The sequence below is a fragment of the Medicago sativa genome, chromosome 2, assembly GCF_051527215.1.
Source record: "Medicago sativa cultivar Bolivia chromosome 2, Bolivia_mono, whole genome shotgun sequence".
Taxonomy (NCBI): Eukaryota; Viridiplantae; Streptophyta; class Magnoliopsida; order Fabales; family Fabaceae; genus Medicago; species Medicago sativa.
Genome location: NC_140750.1, coordinates 49,239,483 through 49,257,938, shown reverse-complemented (window position 1 = coordinate 49,257,938; position 18,456 = coordinate 49,239,483). Strand labels below are relative to the sequence as shown.

At 35.6% G+C, this 18,456-nt stretch overlaps 1 protein-coding gene, 1 long non-coding RNA gene and 1 pseudogene across 2 annotated transcripts; 1 reads left to right on the top strand and 2 right to left on the bottom strand.

Annotated features, from left to right (window-relative positions):
- Positions 1–485: 485 nt before the first annotated feature.
- On the bottom strand, positions 486–2,510 carry LOC146947140 (polygalacturonase-like). Its single transcript, XM_085744804.1, has 4 exons — positions 2,340–2,510; positions 1,709–2,032; positions 1,076–1,594; positions 486–959 (listed from the first exon to the last, which is right to left on the bottom strand). Exons 1-4 carry the CDS (start codon positions 2,457–2,459, stop codon positions 699–701), a joined length of 1,224 nt encoding a protein of 407 aa, XP_085600930.1. The 5' UTR covers positions 2,460–2,510; the 3' UTR covers positions 486–698.
- Positions 2,511–4,474: 1,964 nt separating this feature from the next.
- LOC146947139 (uncharacterized) lies at positions 4,475–10,614 on the top strand (annotated as a pseudogene).
- A 1,285-nt stretch (positions 10,615–11,899) lies between these two features.
- Positions 11,900–12,741, bottom strand: LOC146947138 (uncharacterized). The gene is made up of 2 exons (XR_015028311.1): positions 12,418–12,741; positions 11,900–12,056 (listed from the first exon to the last, which is right to left on the bottom strand). It is a non-coding gene; the product is annotated as an uncharacterized LOC146947138 (long non-coding RNA).
- Positions 12,742–18,456: the final 5,715 nt, after the last annotated feature.

The following is an 18,456-nucleotide window of genomic DNA, read 5'->3' as shown; positions in this document are numbered from 1 at the left end:
TGCATTATTTCCTGAAACAAGACGTCAATGCAAGGTGGGAGAAGAAGTTTTTGAAAAATGGTTAAGTGAACTTTAGCACCTAACATTCAAAGTAGAAGAAAAAACTAGCAGAAGAAGACTCTAAGGAAGTTAATGGACACATGGCATTCAGGCATTCTATGTGTTAGTACAATCAACTCCATGCAAAGGAGTTCATTTTCATTTCAAAAACTTGTCTACATAATAACACATCCGCAGTCATAAGATAATACATCTTACTGGTTGTTGAAATGAACGATGAATGTAACTCACTTTTATTTATAATAATATCATCTTCTTTTTTATCTTTATTTTCTTCTTTCTGCAGTTTTTTTATGTTTGCATTAATATTTTTTGTTTTCTTCTATTTTTTACTTGATCACATGTTTCTTGCGTCGCAAACTAAACACTTGTAACCTTAAGAATCGTAGAATTGATCTTTCGAGTTCATTTGTTGGAAGGAAAAATTTATACGCCAATAATCGTAGAATTAACTCGTTGATCAAGCAAACTAAGAAAAATTTATTTGTTACATGAGAAGGATTACATATACATGACAGTGGTTTTAATACACATGTCAAATTATTTCTTCCGATGGGACTATACTACTATCTGTCAACATCCTCGCATTATGGGGATGGTTTGTCTACTCTTCAAAGAAAATGAGAAAAAAATCCAAATTATTTAGCAGGAGATTTTCGGCCAGCAGCTGGAGATGCACCTGGAGCTTGACATGCAGGAGCTGTTCCTGTAACTAAAGGCTTGACATTAGAACATTTAGCAATTGCTGGTTTTCCGTTGAATGTGAGACCAACATTATTTAGCTCGACACCATCACATGGTACGCCACTGCTGCAAATAAGAACCACTCCTTCTGGAGTTCCTGAGGTTCCCTGAATGTTCTTGAATGAAATCTTGCTTAACTTTATTTTTGATGGATTCTAAACCATTGAAAACCATGCAAGAAATGAACAAAAGTTAGTCACTTAAATTATAGTTTAATTGTAACATAAGCTTATGCATAAACAAAACAAGATATAAGTTCTTGAGTGATTACCTTTTTGGAACATTGGTTCCATGGACAATACTCTTGGTCTATGATGACAGGGTTCATGACATTATTCATGATAATATCTTCAAAATGTATATCAGAAACAGTAATTGTTCCTGGTGCATCAGGCCAAGTCTTAATCCTCACACCATTTTGAGTTGCGGTTAGAGTACAGTTCTTAACTATAACTCCTTCTACATTATCTTCAGTTGTATACTTTCCAAGGCTTCCAACACTAATACCATGACCAGGTCCACATTTCACATTTTGGACAGTGATTTTTCTGCTACCATCTCCCAATGAGATACAATCATCTCCGGTAGCGATGTTGGTGTTAAGAATTTTAATATCAGTTGATCTTCCCATGTGGATTCCATCAGTGTTGGGACTGTCTCCAGGGGCAGTAACTGTGAAGCCATCAAATGTAAAATTATTGCATCCCAAGACCATAACATGGAAATTTTTGCTGTCCTTAGAAGTAAGGCCGTGGACCATGGAATTGTTGACAAACATAAAACCTAAATTCTGTTGAAATTGAACCAAAAAAAAAAACTCAATTAGATATGTTTGTTAAATTAAGCTACAATTATTTGCAACAAAATGATGATCAAGTAGATTAAAATTTAGATTGATATTTACCATGAAAATTTTCACGTTACTATTTTTACCACTCCAAGCAGCTGCAGGTGCAGCTTTTTTATAAACAGTTGCACCTTGACCATCAAAAACTCCTTTTCCTGATAAGGTAAGATGTTCCATGTATAGAAATTTGATCCATTGATCCGCCGCTTTCATTTGAGAAGGGTCTGCAGGTGCTTGAATTGTTCCATCAACTTGAACTTCAATAGGGGCCTTACAAGGACCTTTAAGTTCTACTCCGTTCATCCTGTATGTACCTCCTGGAATCATGATTTTGGCTGCAGTTGTTGATAGACACGCTTCCTTCCAAGCATTTCCGATAGCCTTATGAAAGGACAAAACACGATCAATAATAAAATAATAATCATAATAGTATACGATGCGTAGTTGACACTATGATTCTATATATTCTACAAACAACACAATTACACACATTCATTGTTCTCGGTCATCATATTAGTGATTGAATAGCTCATATTACAAATTCACCAGATGATATTTAAATAGTCTTCATTGTTGATTTGAGATCGGATGATAAAAATCGATAAATATGTCATGATATTTAAATCATGTATTTTTAAAGGTGAAATAATTGTTTTCTCAATGTGAATTCATTAGGAATAATTAATACCTGGGTTATATCAGAATTTGGTGCTCCACCAAATTTTGATATGTCAAGGACCACAGATTGAACTGCACAAAAGTTAGCAAGGAATAGGAATGAAACAATAATGGCAGTGCTGAACTTCATATCTACTTTGATTATTATTGTTACTATCTTGTTATAATGTTCTCTTGAATGAATGTGGTTTCAATGTAAGGGAGGAACGTTATTTATACTTAAGGGCGAAGCTTCAACACCATTAACAAACTAAGGTGAGCAAACAATTGTCTAAATCTGTCTCTTTCCTTTTTTAATTGTTTGGTCTTTGTTTTGCGCCTATTAATAGCAATCATTTTCCATCTCTCTTGGATAACAAATTACTATACTTGTCTTCAACAGACAGTCACATATTTCTTAGGTAAAGGTTCTTAAATGTGTTGTTAATTTGTTTGATAAAAGATTTTAATGTTCATACTATTAGTAAGTTCTCCCCTCAGAAAAAAAATAAAATAAATGTTAGTAGGTTCCTAATTGTGCAAAATAACTATTAGAATATAGTAGTTAATAGAGTTAGTTAGTAGTTAGGTTTGTTTGTTAATTTCACCCAGAGTTTGTCATGTACAACCATTTGTAGTTTTTGGATAGAGTTTTGGTATTTATACAATCATTTGTGACAATTTTTGGGGCAATGTATTTTTTTTCTTTTTATTGATCAAACACAATAAACAGAGAAAAAGGAAGACCACAATGTGAGTAGAAGAGAGAAAATTGTTGTCACAAAATGATTGTAAAAATATATATTTTTAGATATTTATTCTTGCTTGTTTATCTTCTATAGACTACTATATGATCAACAAGGCCGTTCCCATAATACAAGAGTCTCGGCTCTCATAGTAAAATAGGCCCTAGTAAATAAAAACGGAATATTTTTAAAGGCTAAAGTATGGTTTTGGTTCCTGCAAATATGTCTTGTTTTGGTTTTAGTCCTTGTAAATTTTTGTTGTTGTTTTTGGTCCTTGCATAATATTTTCTTTTTGAAAATAGTCCCTCCAGGGACTATTTTTAAAACTAAAATATTTTGCAAAGACCTTTTTAAAAATCAAATGATTTTGCAGGGACTATTTTTCTAATAAATGGGTTGAGTCATCATGTGCCACTTGTGCAAATCATCACAAAAGTGGGGTCAGGGACCAAAACCAAAACGAGGGATATTTGCAGGGACAAAAAACAGCAACAAAAAATTACAGGGACTAAAACCAAAACGAGGCATATTTGCAGGGACCAAAACCATATTTTAGCCTATTTTTAAAACAACTTTTAATCCTATAAGACAATTTAGGAGGCATAGAGAAAGACTGAAAAAAAAATGTAGAACTGGAAATTTAGGAGGCATATATTAGCAACATATACCAAAATTTGTAAACATTCAACGTCCAACGTATAACAAAATTAGCAATTATTTTTTCAACATTCAACATATAACAAAATTTTTGACATTCAACATTCAACATATATTAGAACCATATATTTGCATCATTAAACAAAATTAGCAATTATACAATGAAATTTTAAAAAGTAATTATTAATAAGCATTAAGCAGCATATAACAAAATCCATGTAGCTAAGCTTCATTACAAAATTAGAATCAAAAGAACTTCTAAACATGAAACGAAATTAAAAAAAATAAGCGAAAGAGAGGTGTTGAGTGAGAAGAAGAAACTCAAACGCGTACTGAAGAATGAAAAAGAAGGAAAATATTTTTTTTTTAGAGTATTACTTTTCCCAACCTGCTGCCTTCTCATGCGCCCTGCGTTTTTGACCAAAATAATCTTTGTTCACATTATATAATCCGGAAACAGTGAGGATTATATAATCCGAAATGATCAGAAAATCACACTGCACCATGTCTTTTCTAAATCTCGGACTTGATCAGGCCGCAAGACGATTCTGAAAGTATAATCCGAACTATATATACGTTTTCCGAAATATAAAATCCGAACACCTTGTATTTGAACTGAGCGGGAAAAAAATGACGTCATTTTCCGAAAAATGAAATCTGAACGGTTTAGTTATATATACTTCCCCAGAACCTAGCCGAAGCTCACCACCTTTATCACAAACACTCCCTACACCTCTAGAAACACACCATTTTGGGCGAAAATATGATTTGGAGCAGCAATCTGGCCATCATGGGGGGTTAATATCATCATTTTCGTCTGAATGCAAAGGTAATGTGTATATAAACCTCCCCTCATTCGATTTTTAGGCATTTTCCTTTTGATCATGTCATGTCATATGTACTGGAGCATTACGGAAATTAAAATCCGGACTGCATTCATGCATTTCAAATTTAGTAATCCGAAAAGCACCAGTACAGAAACTGTGCTCATTTTCTGACTCTGCTTCATACTATTTTCAGTTATGGTTGTTCCTCCTGATGCCCCAAATGATGATCCACCTGAGATTGAACCTCCTATTATGTTGCCGGTTCTTTTACTTGAAGATGTGCATGATTCCGAAAATGCCAAATTTGAGAATCCCACACCACCACCAAAAATTGAAATTTCTTTAGGCGATGCGATAGTAGAGGATGCTCCTCCTCCTATTCCTCCTGTTGTTTGCATTGATCAGCGAGAATATTTTACCACTACACAAAAGTTTGCAACATGAAATGATTTGTTGGAAAGAGTTCGAGAGAAAGCAAGGAAGCTCGATTTTTCCACTATTATAGTTATTGGTAAATCCGATAACGGTGGCAATGGAAGAAACGCATTTGTTACTTTGATATGTGAAAGGGGAGGTTCATACACCGAGTACAAGAGAAAGACTCGGCGCGAGATAGCTGGTTTGGTTAAATGCGAGTGTCCGTTTCGGCTGAGAGGTTATTTGTTGACTGCTAGTGATTGGAGGCTCAGAGTTGGTGATAGGAGACACAACCATGACATGACAGATGTGTTGAAAGGTCATAAAACCGTCGGTCGTCTAAACCCAAATGAATGTGTGCACCTTAATGAGATGGTGGATTTAAACATTCATCCGAGGCAAATGCTTACCAACTTACGGAAAAGGAACCGTACCACTTCAACAACTATCAAACATGTTTATAATGCATGTCATAGGTATAGGCGGTCCATTAGGGGTACGAGGACGAACATGCAACATCTCTTGAGGTCTTTGGTTGATCATGATTACGTGTATCATTATAGGAAGTACCATGATTTTGATGATGTCAGTGATTTTTTTTGGGCACATCCAAATTCTATCAAGTTGTTTAACACGTTTTCCATAGTGCTTGTGTTAGATTCCTCCTATAAGTCCAACAAGTATCATCTTCCATTGCTTGAGTTTATCAGTAACACCTCTACCATGAAAACGTTCTCTATTGCTTTTGCTTATATGATGTCTGAGAGGCAAGACAATGTTAATTGGGCTCTTGAGTGGTGTCGTGAGCTGTTGCATTCTAAAGATCTCTATCCCAAAGTAGTTGTCACTGATCAGGAAATGCTTTGATCAATGCTGTGGAAATCGTTTTCCCTGATGCAACTACTCTGTTGTGCTCATATCACATCGGACAAAATGTGAGAGCAAAGTGTAAAACGGATTGCAAAGTGAAGGATCTCAAAGGCAAGGATGGGAAAGAGATCAAGCCTGGTTCGATGGTGAAGACTGTGATGGCTGCATGGATGGATATTGTCGATTCCGAAACGGAGGATGTAACGCCCTATTTTTATTACTTATTTATTTATTTGAGTTTAGAGTCTTTTCCGTTATAATTTAATTAATATGTTTGATAAGTGATATTTTTATTATTATGTGTTGATATTTATTAGTAGCCCCTATTTTATTATTTAGTGGAGAAATATATTTAGTGGAAGTATATATTTAGTGGAGAAATGTATTTATTGGAAGAATATATTTAGTGGAAGTATATATTTAGTGGAGAAATATAATTATTTAGAATAATGAGACTTTGGGGCAGAATTAGAATTAAGAGAAAATAAATAGGTTAAGGTTTATATAAAGAGGAGAGTCAGAGTAAGAAAATAAGGATTATGTGCAAACTGTTTTTGGGAGAAAGATGAGAAACCTAGAGAAGAGAAGAACCATAGAAGAGAAGTCTGTAGAATCCTTGCCATCAATCAATCTAAGGTAAGGATGGGACTATCATTCAATAATCTTGAGTCTATGATTCTGAAAATTTCATTTAACATGTTGTAGGTTTAGTTTTTGAGAATTGGAGAATTAGGGTTAAGAGTGATAATTGATGATTTATGTTATGTTGTCAATTTGTGGTTATTGATGATTGTTGTTGTTAATGTCATATTATGAATTGGGTATGAATTATGTTGAGTTGTTGTTGTTGATTGTGATGATTTTTAATGAATGTGAAGTTCGAATAATATAAGTTGCTTTTCCTGATTTTTCTTATCTCTGCCCCGAATTTTGAAATAGAAGCTGGTATTGATCGGTACAAAATTGGTCTTAGGTGTAAACAAGAAAGTTGTAGGTATGGATGTTAGTTTTCTAATGCCGTTGGTTTGACGTCAAAACGATTTATAGAACTTGAGTTATGGTCAAATTACTGCACGTAGATCACAGTGAATTTTTATGGAAATTCTGCACAACGTTTTAGAATTTGAAACGAAACTGGTATTGATCGGTATAGAATTAGTCTTAGGTGTAAACACGAAAGTTGTAGGTATGGATGTTAGTTTTCTAATGCCGTTGGTCTGATGTCAAAAAGATGTATAGAACTTGAGTTATGGTCAAATTACTACACGTAGGTCACAGTGAATTTTTATGGACTTTCTGCACAACTTTTTCTAATTTGAAACAAAAACTGGTATTGCTCGATACATAATTGGCTTTGGGTGTAAACATGAAAGTTTTAGATAATTTTGTTAGCTTTCCAGTGGCTTTAGTTTGACATGAAAATGACTTTTAGTTTTTGAGTTATGATGAAAATACTCCGAGGATGTCTTAGCGAAATTGTACGGTGACAGCATTCTCTGTTTCATGTTTTTGCGTCTTTTTCACACGTCTCTGTTTTAAATTGGTCTTTGGTATAAACATGAAAGTTGTTGATAATTGTGATATCTTTCTAGTATCCTTGGTTTGACATGGAAATATGTTTATGTATAATTTATTATGTTTTTACAAAATTGCATGATGAATTGTTGATGTTTGAATACGATGTTATATGCTGAATTCTTGATGTTTGAATATAATATTAACGATGATCTGTGAAGTTGTTATAAGATGATTTAATGTTGTTACTGATGATATATATATATATATATATATAATCGTATATGCATTATGTGAATTATAAGTGATGTTTTGAGACGATGATTACATTTTGATATTGTTATATATTGAGATTATTGATGTGCTGCCATGTTGCTGTTTACTATTGATTAAAGCTGCATGTGTCGTCTAAGATGTGAGATGTCGATCCAAATTATTGGAGTCATATAAGACGTTCATGTTGTCTAAGTTGTAAGATGTTGAGTCCATGCATACTCATTTAAAGACGAGGGCTCATGCCCCAGGAGCTTTTGCTCAATAAAGACGAGGGCTCATGCCCTAGGAGCTTTTTCTCAATAGCGACGAGGGCTCATGCCCTAGGAGTATATTTATGCTCAAAAGCGACGTGGGCTTATGCCCTAGAATGGTACCACATGCATGAGTAAAATGATAGAGTTGCATAGTCGAGTTAAGTTGCATGTCGAGTCAAGTTGTTAAGTTGATTTATGAAGTTGATATGAATGTTGATTATGAAGTTGATTATGATGATGATAATGATGCTACACGACCATTGTTATGATATGTTGATGATGTTTATGTTGTTAAATATAATTGTTGAATTATATGCTTAACATTATTGTTTGTGAATCTCACCCCTTCTGCTTGGAAATGTTGCTCTTCGTATGAGTAACTTGCAGGTGATCGAGAATAAGTAGCTGTTGATTGCTGTCGTGAGTGGCTATCTCTCACTGTGTCTTTAGGTGCTCTGATACGTAACTGCATGGGAACTTTTGTGGCTATTTTCTATTCCTTACGCACTGCTTATGATTTTACATGACTATGATTTAGTTTTTGGATTGTTACGAGATGTTTTGATGAGGCCTTCGTGCCAAGACTAATTATGTTGTTGAATTAAAATTCGCTGCAAAGTTTTTGAATATTTATGTTGACCAATTTATGAAGGATGAATTGTTATTTATTCTATTTATGATTTTTTAAGAAGTGTAGCATTCTGTTTATGTTGAATGACTCTGATTTATATGTGAAATTTTTATGTTGGGAAAACGGGGTGTTACAGAGGAAGCTTATATTGATAATTGGAACCGGTTCAAAGTTGTATGTGGAATATTGCCTAAGTTTTTGGAATATGTTGAAAAGACAATTTTGGATCCGGTTAAGGAGAAGGTTGTGAGGTTTTGGGTCAACAAAGCAATTCATATTAGGAATACTACAGCAAACAAAGCTAAATCTGCACACGCTCGGTTGAAAAAATATATGAGTAGTAGTATGGGTGATTTAAGTACAAACTGAAAATCTGTTCATGAAATGCTAGAGTTGCAACATACCACAATACATGCTTCGCTTCAAACGAGCATTATCATGCTTGAACATAGGTTCAAAGGAAAGGTGTTGTGGTCTAGGTTGATCCGAAACATTTCAGGGGAAGCTTTGTATCATCTCGTAGAAGAAATAATAAAGCACTTGAAATTGGTACGGATAAATCAAGATGTGGTTGTTTGAGTTTGATCACTCACGGATTACCGTGTGCGTGTACGATTGCTTTGAAGATCAAGAACATCACCGCCCTCTGTTTGGATGAAATCCACACTCACTGGAAGAGGTTGGGGTTCGAGTACGAGGTTGACCCGAAGCTTCATAAAGCAAACATATCTCTACTGCCAGAATGGGATATTCTTCAGGTATTTTTTTTTGGAAAACTGTGTTATTTTAGGTTCTGCCCAGGATTTGTGTTTATGTTTTCTGTATTGGTGCAATTCGGATTATATAATCCGAACTATGTTGTTGTATTCCGGATTATATAATCTGAAATGATAGCCTTTACGCCCCATGCAAGTGCATTTAAGACTCATGCAAAAGGTGTATCAGGATGTTCCAGATTTTATAATCCGGAATGTTCATATGCATTCCAGATTATAAAATCCGAACCGTATCAGTGCTTAGAACAGAATGCATGTTTTTGCCTATTTTTCAGCAACAACAAAAATGACAGTTTTTTTTACACATTGTAGGCCCAGTTTAAGGACGCCGATTACAAAATCAAGGTGCATATGAAAGAACAATTCCGACAGTTGGTTTTATCGGAGACCACCCCTATGCGTCCACCACCAAAGGAGCTCCAAACAAGGATAAATAAAGCATTCGATCGACAAGGTAGTCCCATTCGCTATGGGAGATTGTTGACTCCCAGGAACAATAGATACAGGGATCACACACAAAATCAATAGGGACAAGTAGAAAGAGTGCACGGAAAATCAACATGTCTCCTACTCCTCCTAAGCTGATTATAAATAATCCGAAGACAATACTGGTTAAAGTCCACATACCATACAAAGACCAAATCCCACTTTGGATGCATGATTTTTTTGAAAAGGTTGAGGATGTACCTGATGATGGCCATTGTGAGTTCTGAGCAGTTGCGGTCATACGTAACTTGACTATTGATGATCACCAAATGATCTGTTACCACCTTTACAAAGAGCTTATCGGTGTAGAAAATGCTTGCTATCGAAGGATGATTAATAATGATAGGCGGTACGAAGAGGTCTCAGACGCACTGTCCTTTAGCGGTATTAGGAATGTACCACCTGATAAATGGATGACCATGCCAGATATGGGTTTCCTCCTTGCACAGAAATTCAACCACGCAGTTGTTGTGTTGTCCATTGGGAAAGGGTGATCAGGAACCTATTTCCCTCTATGTGGTCGACCGCCATGTATCGATCAGATGATGTGTCTGGCATATGTGAATGACAACCATTTTATGGCAGTGGATTTAAAGGATAGTTGTATGATTCCTCCCACTTCCCCTCTATGGAGACGACACTCTTGAGAGGATGCACAAAGCTGGCCTGATAGATATGTCAGTCGGATGGAAGATTATAATGAGCTAAGTCGGGCGGCAGGTGAAGAGGTGATAGGAAATGAGGAAGAATTGTACATTATTGAAAATCTTGATCCCGATGAGAGAGTTGGTCCTGGTCTTGGTGTGAAGGTTGAAGTGGATGATAGTCCCATTGATCTTTCGACGCCATAGATTAAATTTATATCACTAGCTTAGTTGAAATGTATATCATTAGGTGAAATGTGTAATGATATAAATTCAACTTTTTGGGATAATGATATATATAAATAAATATATATATATATATATATGAAATCATTTTTTGATATAATTTTAAGTTAACTGTCTTATATATATATATATATATCTATATGTATATGTATATGTATATCTATATGTATATGTGTATATATATATATATATATATATATATATATATATATATGGGTTTTGCTAGAAGACACCTTTTATAAAGGTGTCTTTTAGCAAAATTATAACTAAAAAGTGGAAATCACACCTTGAGGTGTGGATTGCTAAAAGACACCTTCATGAGGGGCTTCTAGCAAAACCCTATATATATATATATATATATATATATATATATATATATATATATATATAATGATTATTGAAAAACAATGATAAAAACCACAATGACATGCAAATCTGGCTGTTCTGTTTCAATTCTGTGTACTGAAGCAGTTCGGATTTTATATTCCGGACGAGTTCGGATTATAAAATCCAAATTAATTTGAGGGTATTTTTGGAAAAAATAGGGCGCGCGAGAATTCCATAGGGTGGGAAAAGTAATACTCAATTTTTTTATTTGAGTAGGGGGTGGATATTAGACTATAATTTATTTTTTTAGGCCCACGCCTTTTAAAGGCCTGACTTGGTTGAGTTGTTTGCACCCCCAGGGCCGGGATTAATGATCAAATGTCTCTTCAGAAATTTGAACATGTGTTGCCTCCAGTATTTTCCCTTGGATGCCCCTTCATGAGTATTGGTACGGTTGGTGTTGCGGTAAGTGTAAGGTGAGTTATAAGGTACACGCTGGATGAAAACTTAATTATTGTTGAGTAACATATACGTTAGATGATCTATAAAAACGCTTATGGTTTTTGATTAAGATTCATTGTCCAACTCACTTATGTGATAATTCTTAGCCCAGCGTAGATGATTCTCGGGTCTTTCCTCATCATCCAACATTGGTATCAAAGTTCATGCTTTCAATATGTGTTCGCTGACTCCTTGTTTCTAAAACCTTCCTAAGATAGTGGTCAGGAAGCATGTAGAGTTTCCACTTTAAGAAGAGAATAACTAAATGAATGGAGTGACTCACATTCCTCTAACTTCCCTTATGACCCAATCCTTTAGAACTTTCTTGTCCCAAAATCTTAGATCATATTTAAACATATATTGCGTTTTACCAAATACATGTAGTGACACATACAGGGGCGGAGCCAGGAATTTCAACTAGTGGAGGCACTATATTGTATACTTTCACATTCATCAAAGGTGGACTCAATTGTATACTTTCACATTCCTCAAGTGTTTGAGGATTAGGATTAGGAGTTGATGATTGTTCTGATTCTGAAATTGGTTTGTAAAATCTCTTCATTGAATGTTTACTGCTGCAAATTACAAGTTTATTCATCAGAGTAGAATCAATTTATAATTCTAAAAACACTACTTTTTTTTATAAGTTATAACTACCCTATAAACACTACTCATGAGTACATAAAAATCATAGGAAATCAATCATAAAAAGAACATAAAATCATCAACACAAACACTTAAAGCAATAAAATAACAGTAAAGTTTAAGATTGTTGAATAATTCCAAATAATCACTCATCGAACCCTAACAATAAAGTTTACAAAATCAACATAAATTCAATATCAACAAGGTAATAATAGATGTTAACTCTCATTACAATAATAAACAAATAAAACAAATAAGTTTAAAATCATAAAAATAAGGAAGAGAGTGTACCTCTAAGATCACCATCAATGGAGGAAGAGAGAAAAAAAATAAGGAATAAGAAGATTAGAGACACAAAGGAAGAGGAAGTTTTATTTTGTAAGAAGGATGTGGAAGTGGTTGATTTTTTGATGTTGTTGAAACAGAGAGGGAGTTTGTTTGTTCCTTGTGAGATAGAATGAAAGAAAGAAGCGTGCTGTGAATTGGTGAACTGATGGTTGGCGGCTGTGTTGTGTTGTTGGTGAAGCAGAATTTTGTTAGCCAATTGGGCCTTCGGCTTGGGCAGTTGGGTTGTAAGTGTTTGATATGTTGGAAATTACTAAAACAATTGTGGGTGGGGTGTTATTAACAGTATATGTATATGTATAAAAAAAATAGAAAAATTTGTGCAGGCAGGAGCCCCTACAACCATGTGAGTGGCTCCGCCCCTGGACACATACCTATATCTTACCAACCTATATTCCTAATTTTTTTTTGAGCAAGTATTTTTAGAATGCTTTTCAACAATTCATGTATTTTTCGGTACAATTATGTAGAATTTTTCCATGAATATTAGGGCCATCAGCGGGGCTGTCTTGGACATTTTTGAGGCCTTGTTCTAAAATTATGCGTAGAAAATACCCTTAAGATATGGGTAGGAGTAGGCCGGAAGAAATTTGGGCGTACAATCACCTGATTCACAATTCACTTCAGTTCATGATACGAGTTTGGATACATGGTACACAACCTTGAAAGTATTCGATATGTGAGGGGTATATATGGTCGGTGTGCTATTTTTGTTCGTGGTACATTCTAAGGATTACACTATGAATAAAAAATTTCATTTATTTTCATGTCCTTGTGAGTTTAACTCAATTGGTAGGGACATTGCATTATATATTCAGGGGATAGAGTTTGAACTTTGAGCTCTCCACTTATTCACCTTAAAAAGGTGAATTATAACCACTAGACTACAAAATAATAAAAAAATAGAAAAAAGGAAAATGAGAAAATGGGCAGAGCTCCTAAAGAGGTCTTCCCAGTCATGATTGTGGTGACAATGGCTAACTCTAATGTATCCACAATCCTGGTAGAAAACGGAGAACTTCAGATCTATTTTACGAGAAGTTATTCATAAAACTAGGTTTCACAAGAGACATCATTTCAACGTATGAGGGAACATATTTGTTCGAGTTCAATGGAACAATCTCTCACCTATGGGTTACTTGAACATCCTCGTCACATTTAGAGATGACGAAAAATCTCATTGTACAATCAAAGTCCAATTCTTGGTCGTCTATTGCAAATTTATATACAATTGCATCATTGTCCGACCAATATTGGTAGCATTGGAAGTTGTACCATCTACCATCCGCAAGAAAATGAAGTATCGTAACTCAAAGGGTGAGGTGGTGACCTTATGCGTAGATATTAAGGGAGCACGAAGTTCCTAAAGGCCCTGCAATAGAGTTTGGAGGCGGTCATGATCTGAGAACAGGAAAAGACCAAATAGACTGGCCCCTCTAAACAAGCAATAAAGAAAACTTCCTTTCCCCATCAAGTGAAGTGCACGAGCACACACCGAAGACCACAACGACTTCCACTCCCAAAAAATGGATATATGCCCAGGCAGCACCCAGAAGGTCGAGCTCCGATCCTGATCTTTATCCAAAAACCAGCGACAAGCCCCAGAGATAAGGCAAAGTCCTAGAAACAAGTGAAAAGTCCCAAAGAGGAAGCTAAGTTTCAAAAAAGTTTTTAAAAAAGTAGTAGCTTTTTAAGAGAGGAAACAACATCTTATCTCTTTCAAATGCATTATACATAACATCTTGTGAATATGTTTAAAATAAGTTTTGTCTCACAAATAAGTTGGCAAAGTTTCTACTTTGCATGACGGCAAACTCTTAGTCGGAGCCACGAGCCTGAGCCTAGATGAAAGAAAAGAGACTCACTTCTAAGTCAACCTCGTTCCCAAATGGATGGGCTATAATGAGGCGGCCTAAAAAGACCCGTTTCAAAGTTGACCTCGTTTTTAAACGGCTGAGTCTATAATGGGGTGGGCAAAGAAATAAAACTTCCTTAGATGTACCCGTTCTTAAACGGCTAGGCCATAATGGAGTGGTCAAAGAAATCAAACTTCCTAAGTCGACCCCGTTCTCAAATAGTTAGGCTATAATAGAGTGGTCAACGAAATCAAACCGACTAAGTCAACCACTCTACTAAGTCAACCACTTTATTAAACGGCTAGGCTATAATGGAGAGGACAAATAATGCATAGCTAACGCCCAACCCTGAAAGACAGGTAACAAGGATATGCTAAATGGAAGAGAAGACTTATTCCCACATCTAGACACTATGGGCGCAAAAGTAAGTACTAGGTTTTCACTTGGATGGGGAGGTGAGCTACAACTTAGCCGATTACGCATCCCTAATCAGCCTCCAATCATGGTTTCTCCTATGGATATTAACGAACGTGACCAATCTTATAAAAGAAAATCACAACAAAGAAACTCAAAGTTTAAACAACAATGAAGGTACAAAGTTATCATTTTGAAATAATCATTGAAATTACAATTTTTGAGTGTGTGTGAGCGCACACACGCGTCTACAGGTACAAAGTTATGATTTTGAAATAATCATTGAAATTATAATTTATGAGTGAGTGTGTGTGTGCATGCGCACGTGCATGTGTGTGTGGATGATCAATAGTATAAGACGAACTGAGGTGCTTGACAAACCTAGTGCTAGTCAACAAAGCCTAAATAAAGTTCTACAAAAGAAATCATCTAAAATAGACCTAAAGCAAATCAAATATCGTCGATCGAACATGCTTAAGATGGGCAAATTCTATGAAGAACTAAGAACACTCCCAAGGAGCCCCCATTTTCATATTCAAAGCAAGCAACCTTGATCGGACATAAGGCTGTTGCCAGGAAACTCCAGAAAAGGGAATTGTGAACGACTATCGTCCCCCATGGGGAAGATGGGCTCTTTGCATCATTAGCTACAACTTTGGGCGGACAACATTATGCATAATTATGGTCATATTCATATCGGTACCAAACCGATTAAAGCGGAAGCCCGAACGGGGAATTTGGAAAGGAGTATCAAAAACAAATAGCATGGCCATGGGAAGAGCGACGTCGCACCAGCTGGTCCAGGATTCGATCTAGGTCTCCATCAATGGCTGAACACCATACCCGTGAATATTCTCTCCGCCGCGCCACCGACCTGAGACATCTAGCTGAAGCTTACCAGAAGTAAAACATATATCTTCATTCAACCAAACATACTAATCTTAAAGCGGTTTGGTGATCCAGCGTAAACCACCATACTATCCACGGTACCTCCGACAAAAGGAAATAAGAATAGTATGATTAGTTAACGACAAACAACATCCGATGGGAAACTCAAGCAATCAACCCATCTCTCACCAACCTAGTGTTAACCCACAATTTGAGTATAATTGTGTGAGCCACGTTCTCTAAAGTGGGCTCTAGCCTCATGCATATTACTTCCTCTTCCTGTAAGACCGAGGAAGGCTATTTCAATGAATTTCAGTGACATAATAAATTATCAAACGAAGGATACAAATACAAAGGTTTTGATAAAACCGCCATTTGAAATTCTTTGTACTTTTTTCGACATTTGAAATTGGTTTCCTGATCGTTGGGAGTTTATTATACAATTATTTGAATTTTCTGATGTATTCCTCCAAGGATATACTCCCCTTTGATATAGCATAAAGTCTATTTTTTAGTCGGCCTTTACTATTGAAGAATAATATGGAAGATATAGAAACACAGATGATTAAAGATAAGGAAGAGGAACACACTACACACTAGTGACTTGCATCACAAGCTAATTGAACTCTTAGCTAGTTTCATAGTTATAACAACCTACAAAGTTAGTTAGAGTTCAGGCTACAATCACATATGTAATGTACATGCTAGCTTAGTGTAGTCCACCTACCGTTTCTCTATAAATAAATGTGATATTGTTATCTCAATTCATTCAATACAATTCACCATTTTTCTTCAATATTCCTTTTCTTCTGTTATTTTCTCTTACAGTTTGGTTTCTCAATATGGTGTCAGTAGCCTCTTGATTCAAGAGAGCTTCTTCTTCCACTACAATTTTCTCATCTTCTTCTTCGTTTTTCACCTCTGTTTTTCTGTTTCCATGGCACCTCGCAACAACAATGGTGCAAGTTCTTCATATGAGGTTGCTCTTGATCAAACCAGCCAGTATTTCGTTCACCCTAGTGATGGTTCATCCTCTGTAACGGTTGCGCCATTGCTGAATGGTTCGAACTATCATTCTTGGGCTTGTTCGATGCGTAGAGCTCTTGGGGGAAAAATGAAGTATGAGTTTGTTGATGGCACCATTCCTCCAGTTACAGATCCGTTTGAACCTTCTTTTCGCGCATGGAATCGGTGCAACATGCTAATTCACTCATGGATCTTGAATTCAATAGATCCTTCAATTTCTCAATCTATTGTTTTCATGGAAAACGCCATGGATGTGTGGAATGATCTCAAGGAGTGTTTTGCTCAAGGTGATTTGGTACGAATTTCTGAACTCATGCAAGAAATCTATTCTTTACAACAAGATTCTAAATAAGTTACTATGTTTTACTCTGAATTGAAAGTGTTATGGGAAGAACTAAAGATATATTTGCCCATGCCTAGTTGTAGTTGCAGAGTTCAGTTTTCTTGTGAAGCTATGCGCACTGCTTGGAAAAATCATATTTTGTTGTATGTTATGCGCTTTCTTACTGGTCTCAATGAAAATTTCAACATGGTTAAGTCTCAGATCCTTCTCATGGATCCTCTTCCACCAATGAATAGAATTTTTTCCATGGTATTGCAGCATGAAAGGCAGGGTAACTTTACACATGTTGAAGATTCTTTACCCTCTATCAATGCTGTGAATTCTGGTAAACCTAAGCATGGTAATTCTGGAAATATGTACAAGAATAGCAATCAAGGTTCTAATTCCAACAAGACTAAGGTTTGTACTTTCTGTGGTAGAAGCAATCACACCATAGAAACATGCTACAAAAAGCATGGATACTCTCCTCATCTTCAGAGAAATTTCAATAATTCCTCTTATGCTAATCATGATGCATCCTCAGAGACTGAAGGTTCCACTCCTGATGAGACTAGGAGAGTTGCTTCTACATCTATTACAAATGAGCAATATGAAAGGCCAATGAGTTTACTTCAGGTTTCATCTTCTAAACAAGATTCAGTGCCTGCACAAGCTTCTGCGAATCAGGTTTATTCAATGCCATCTGGTCATACACCAAATGGTAAGCACAGTAGTAGTTCTATATTTTCTTTAACTTGTCATAGTTTTGCTCTGAACTCCTGGATCATTGATTCAGGAGCTAGTGATCATATATGTGGAAATATTCAATGGTTTAATTCTTACAATGAAATCACTCCCATGCATATAAAATTGCCTACTGGCCACTATGCAATAGCTAAAGTTTAGTTCAGATCTATCAATTACTCATGTGTTATATGTTCCTGAATTCCAGTTCAATTTGTTGTCTGTGTCAAAAATATCTGATTCACTACATTGCATTGTTATTTTTTATGGTTCCAAATGTATTATTCAGGAAAAGAATACTCAGAAGATGATTGGTTCTAGTGAAAAGAGAGAAGAATTATACTACTTGACGCTACCAGATAAGGTTGCTTTCAGTTCAAGCACCATTGATATACCTTTCACTACTTTACCTGATAGTGCCCTGTGGCATTTCAGATTAGGTCACCTTTCCTTTTCTAGAATGAATGCTTTACATTCAAAATTTCCTTTTGTAAATGTTGATAGCAAAGCTGCTTGTGATGTATGCCATTTTGCTAAACATTGAAAACTTCCGTTTATTCCCAGTTGTAATAAAGCAAAACAGTCTTTTGAGCTAATACATTTTGATATTTGGGGTCCCATTTCTGTTAAATCCATACATGGTCACTCATATTTTCTTACTTCAGTAGATGATTTCAGTAGATATACCTGGTTAACTTTGATGAAAACAAAAGCTTAAACTAGACAACATATTAT

Coding starts and splice junctions, on each gene's coding strand:
- LOC146947140 (XM_085744804.1), bottom strand. CDS start 2,459: ATGAAGTTCAGCACTGCCATTATTGTTTCATTCCTATTCCTTGCTAAC. Junction 2,033..2,339: donor CAAATTCTGATATAACCCAG/GTATTAATTATT, acceptor TCCTTTCATAAG/GCTATCGGAAATGCTTGGAA. Junction 1,595..1,708: donor GTAACGTGAAAATTTTCATG/GTAAATATCAAT, acceptor CAATTTCAACAG/AATTTAGGTTTTATGTTTGT.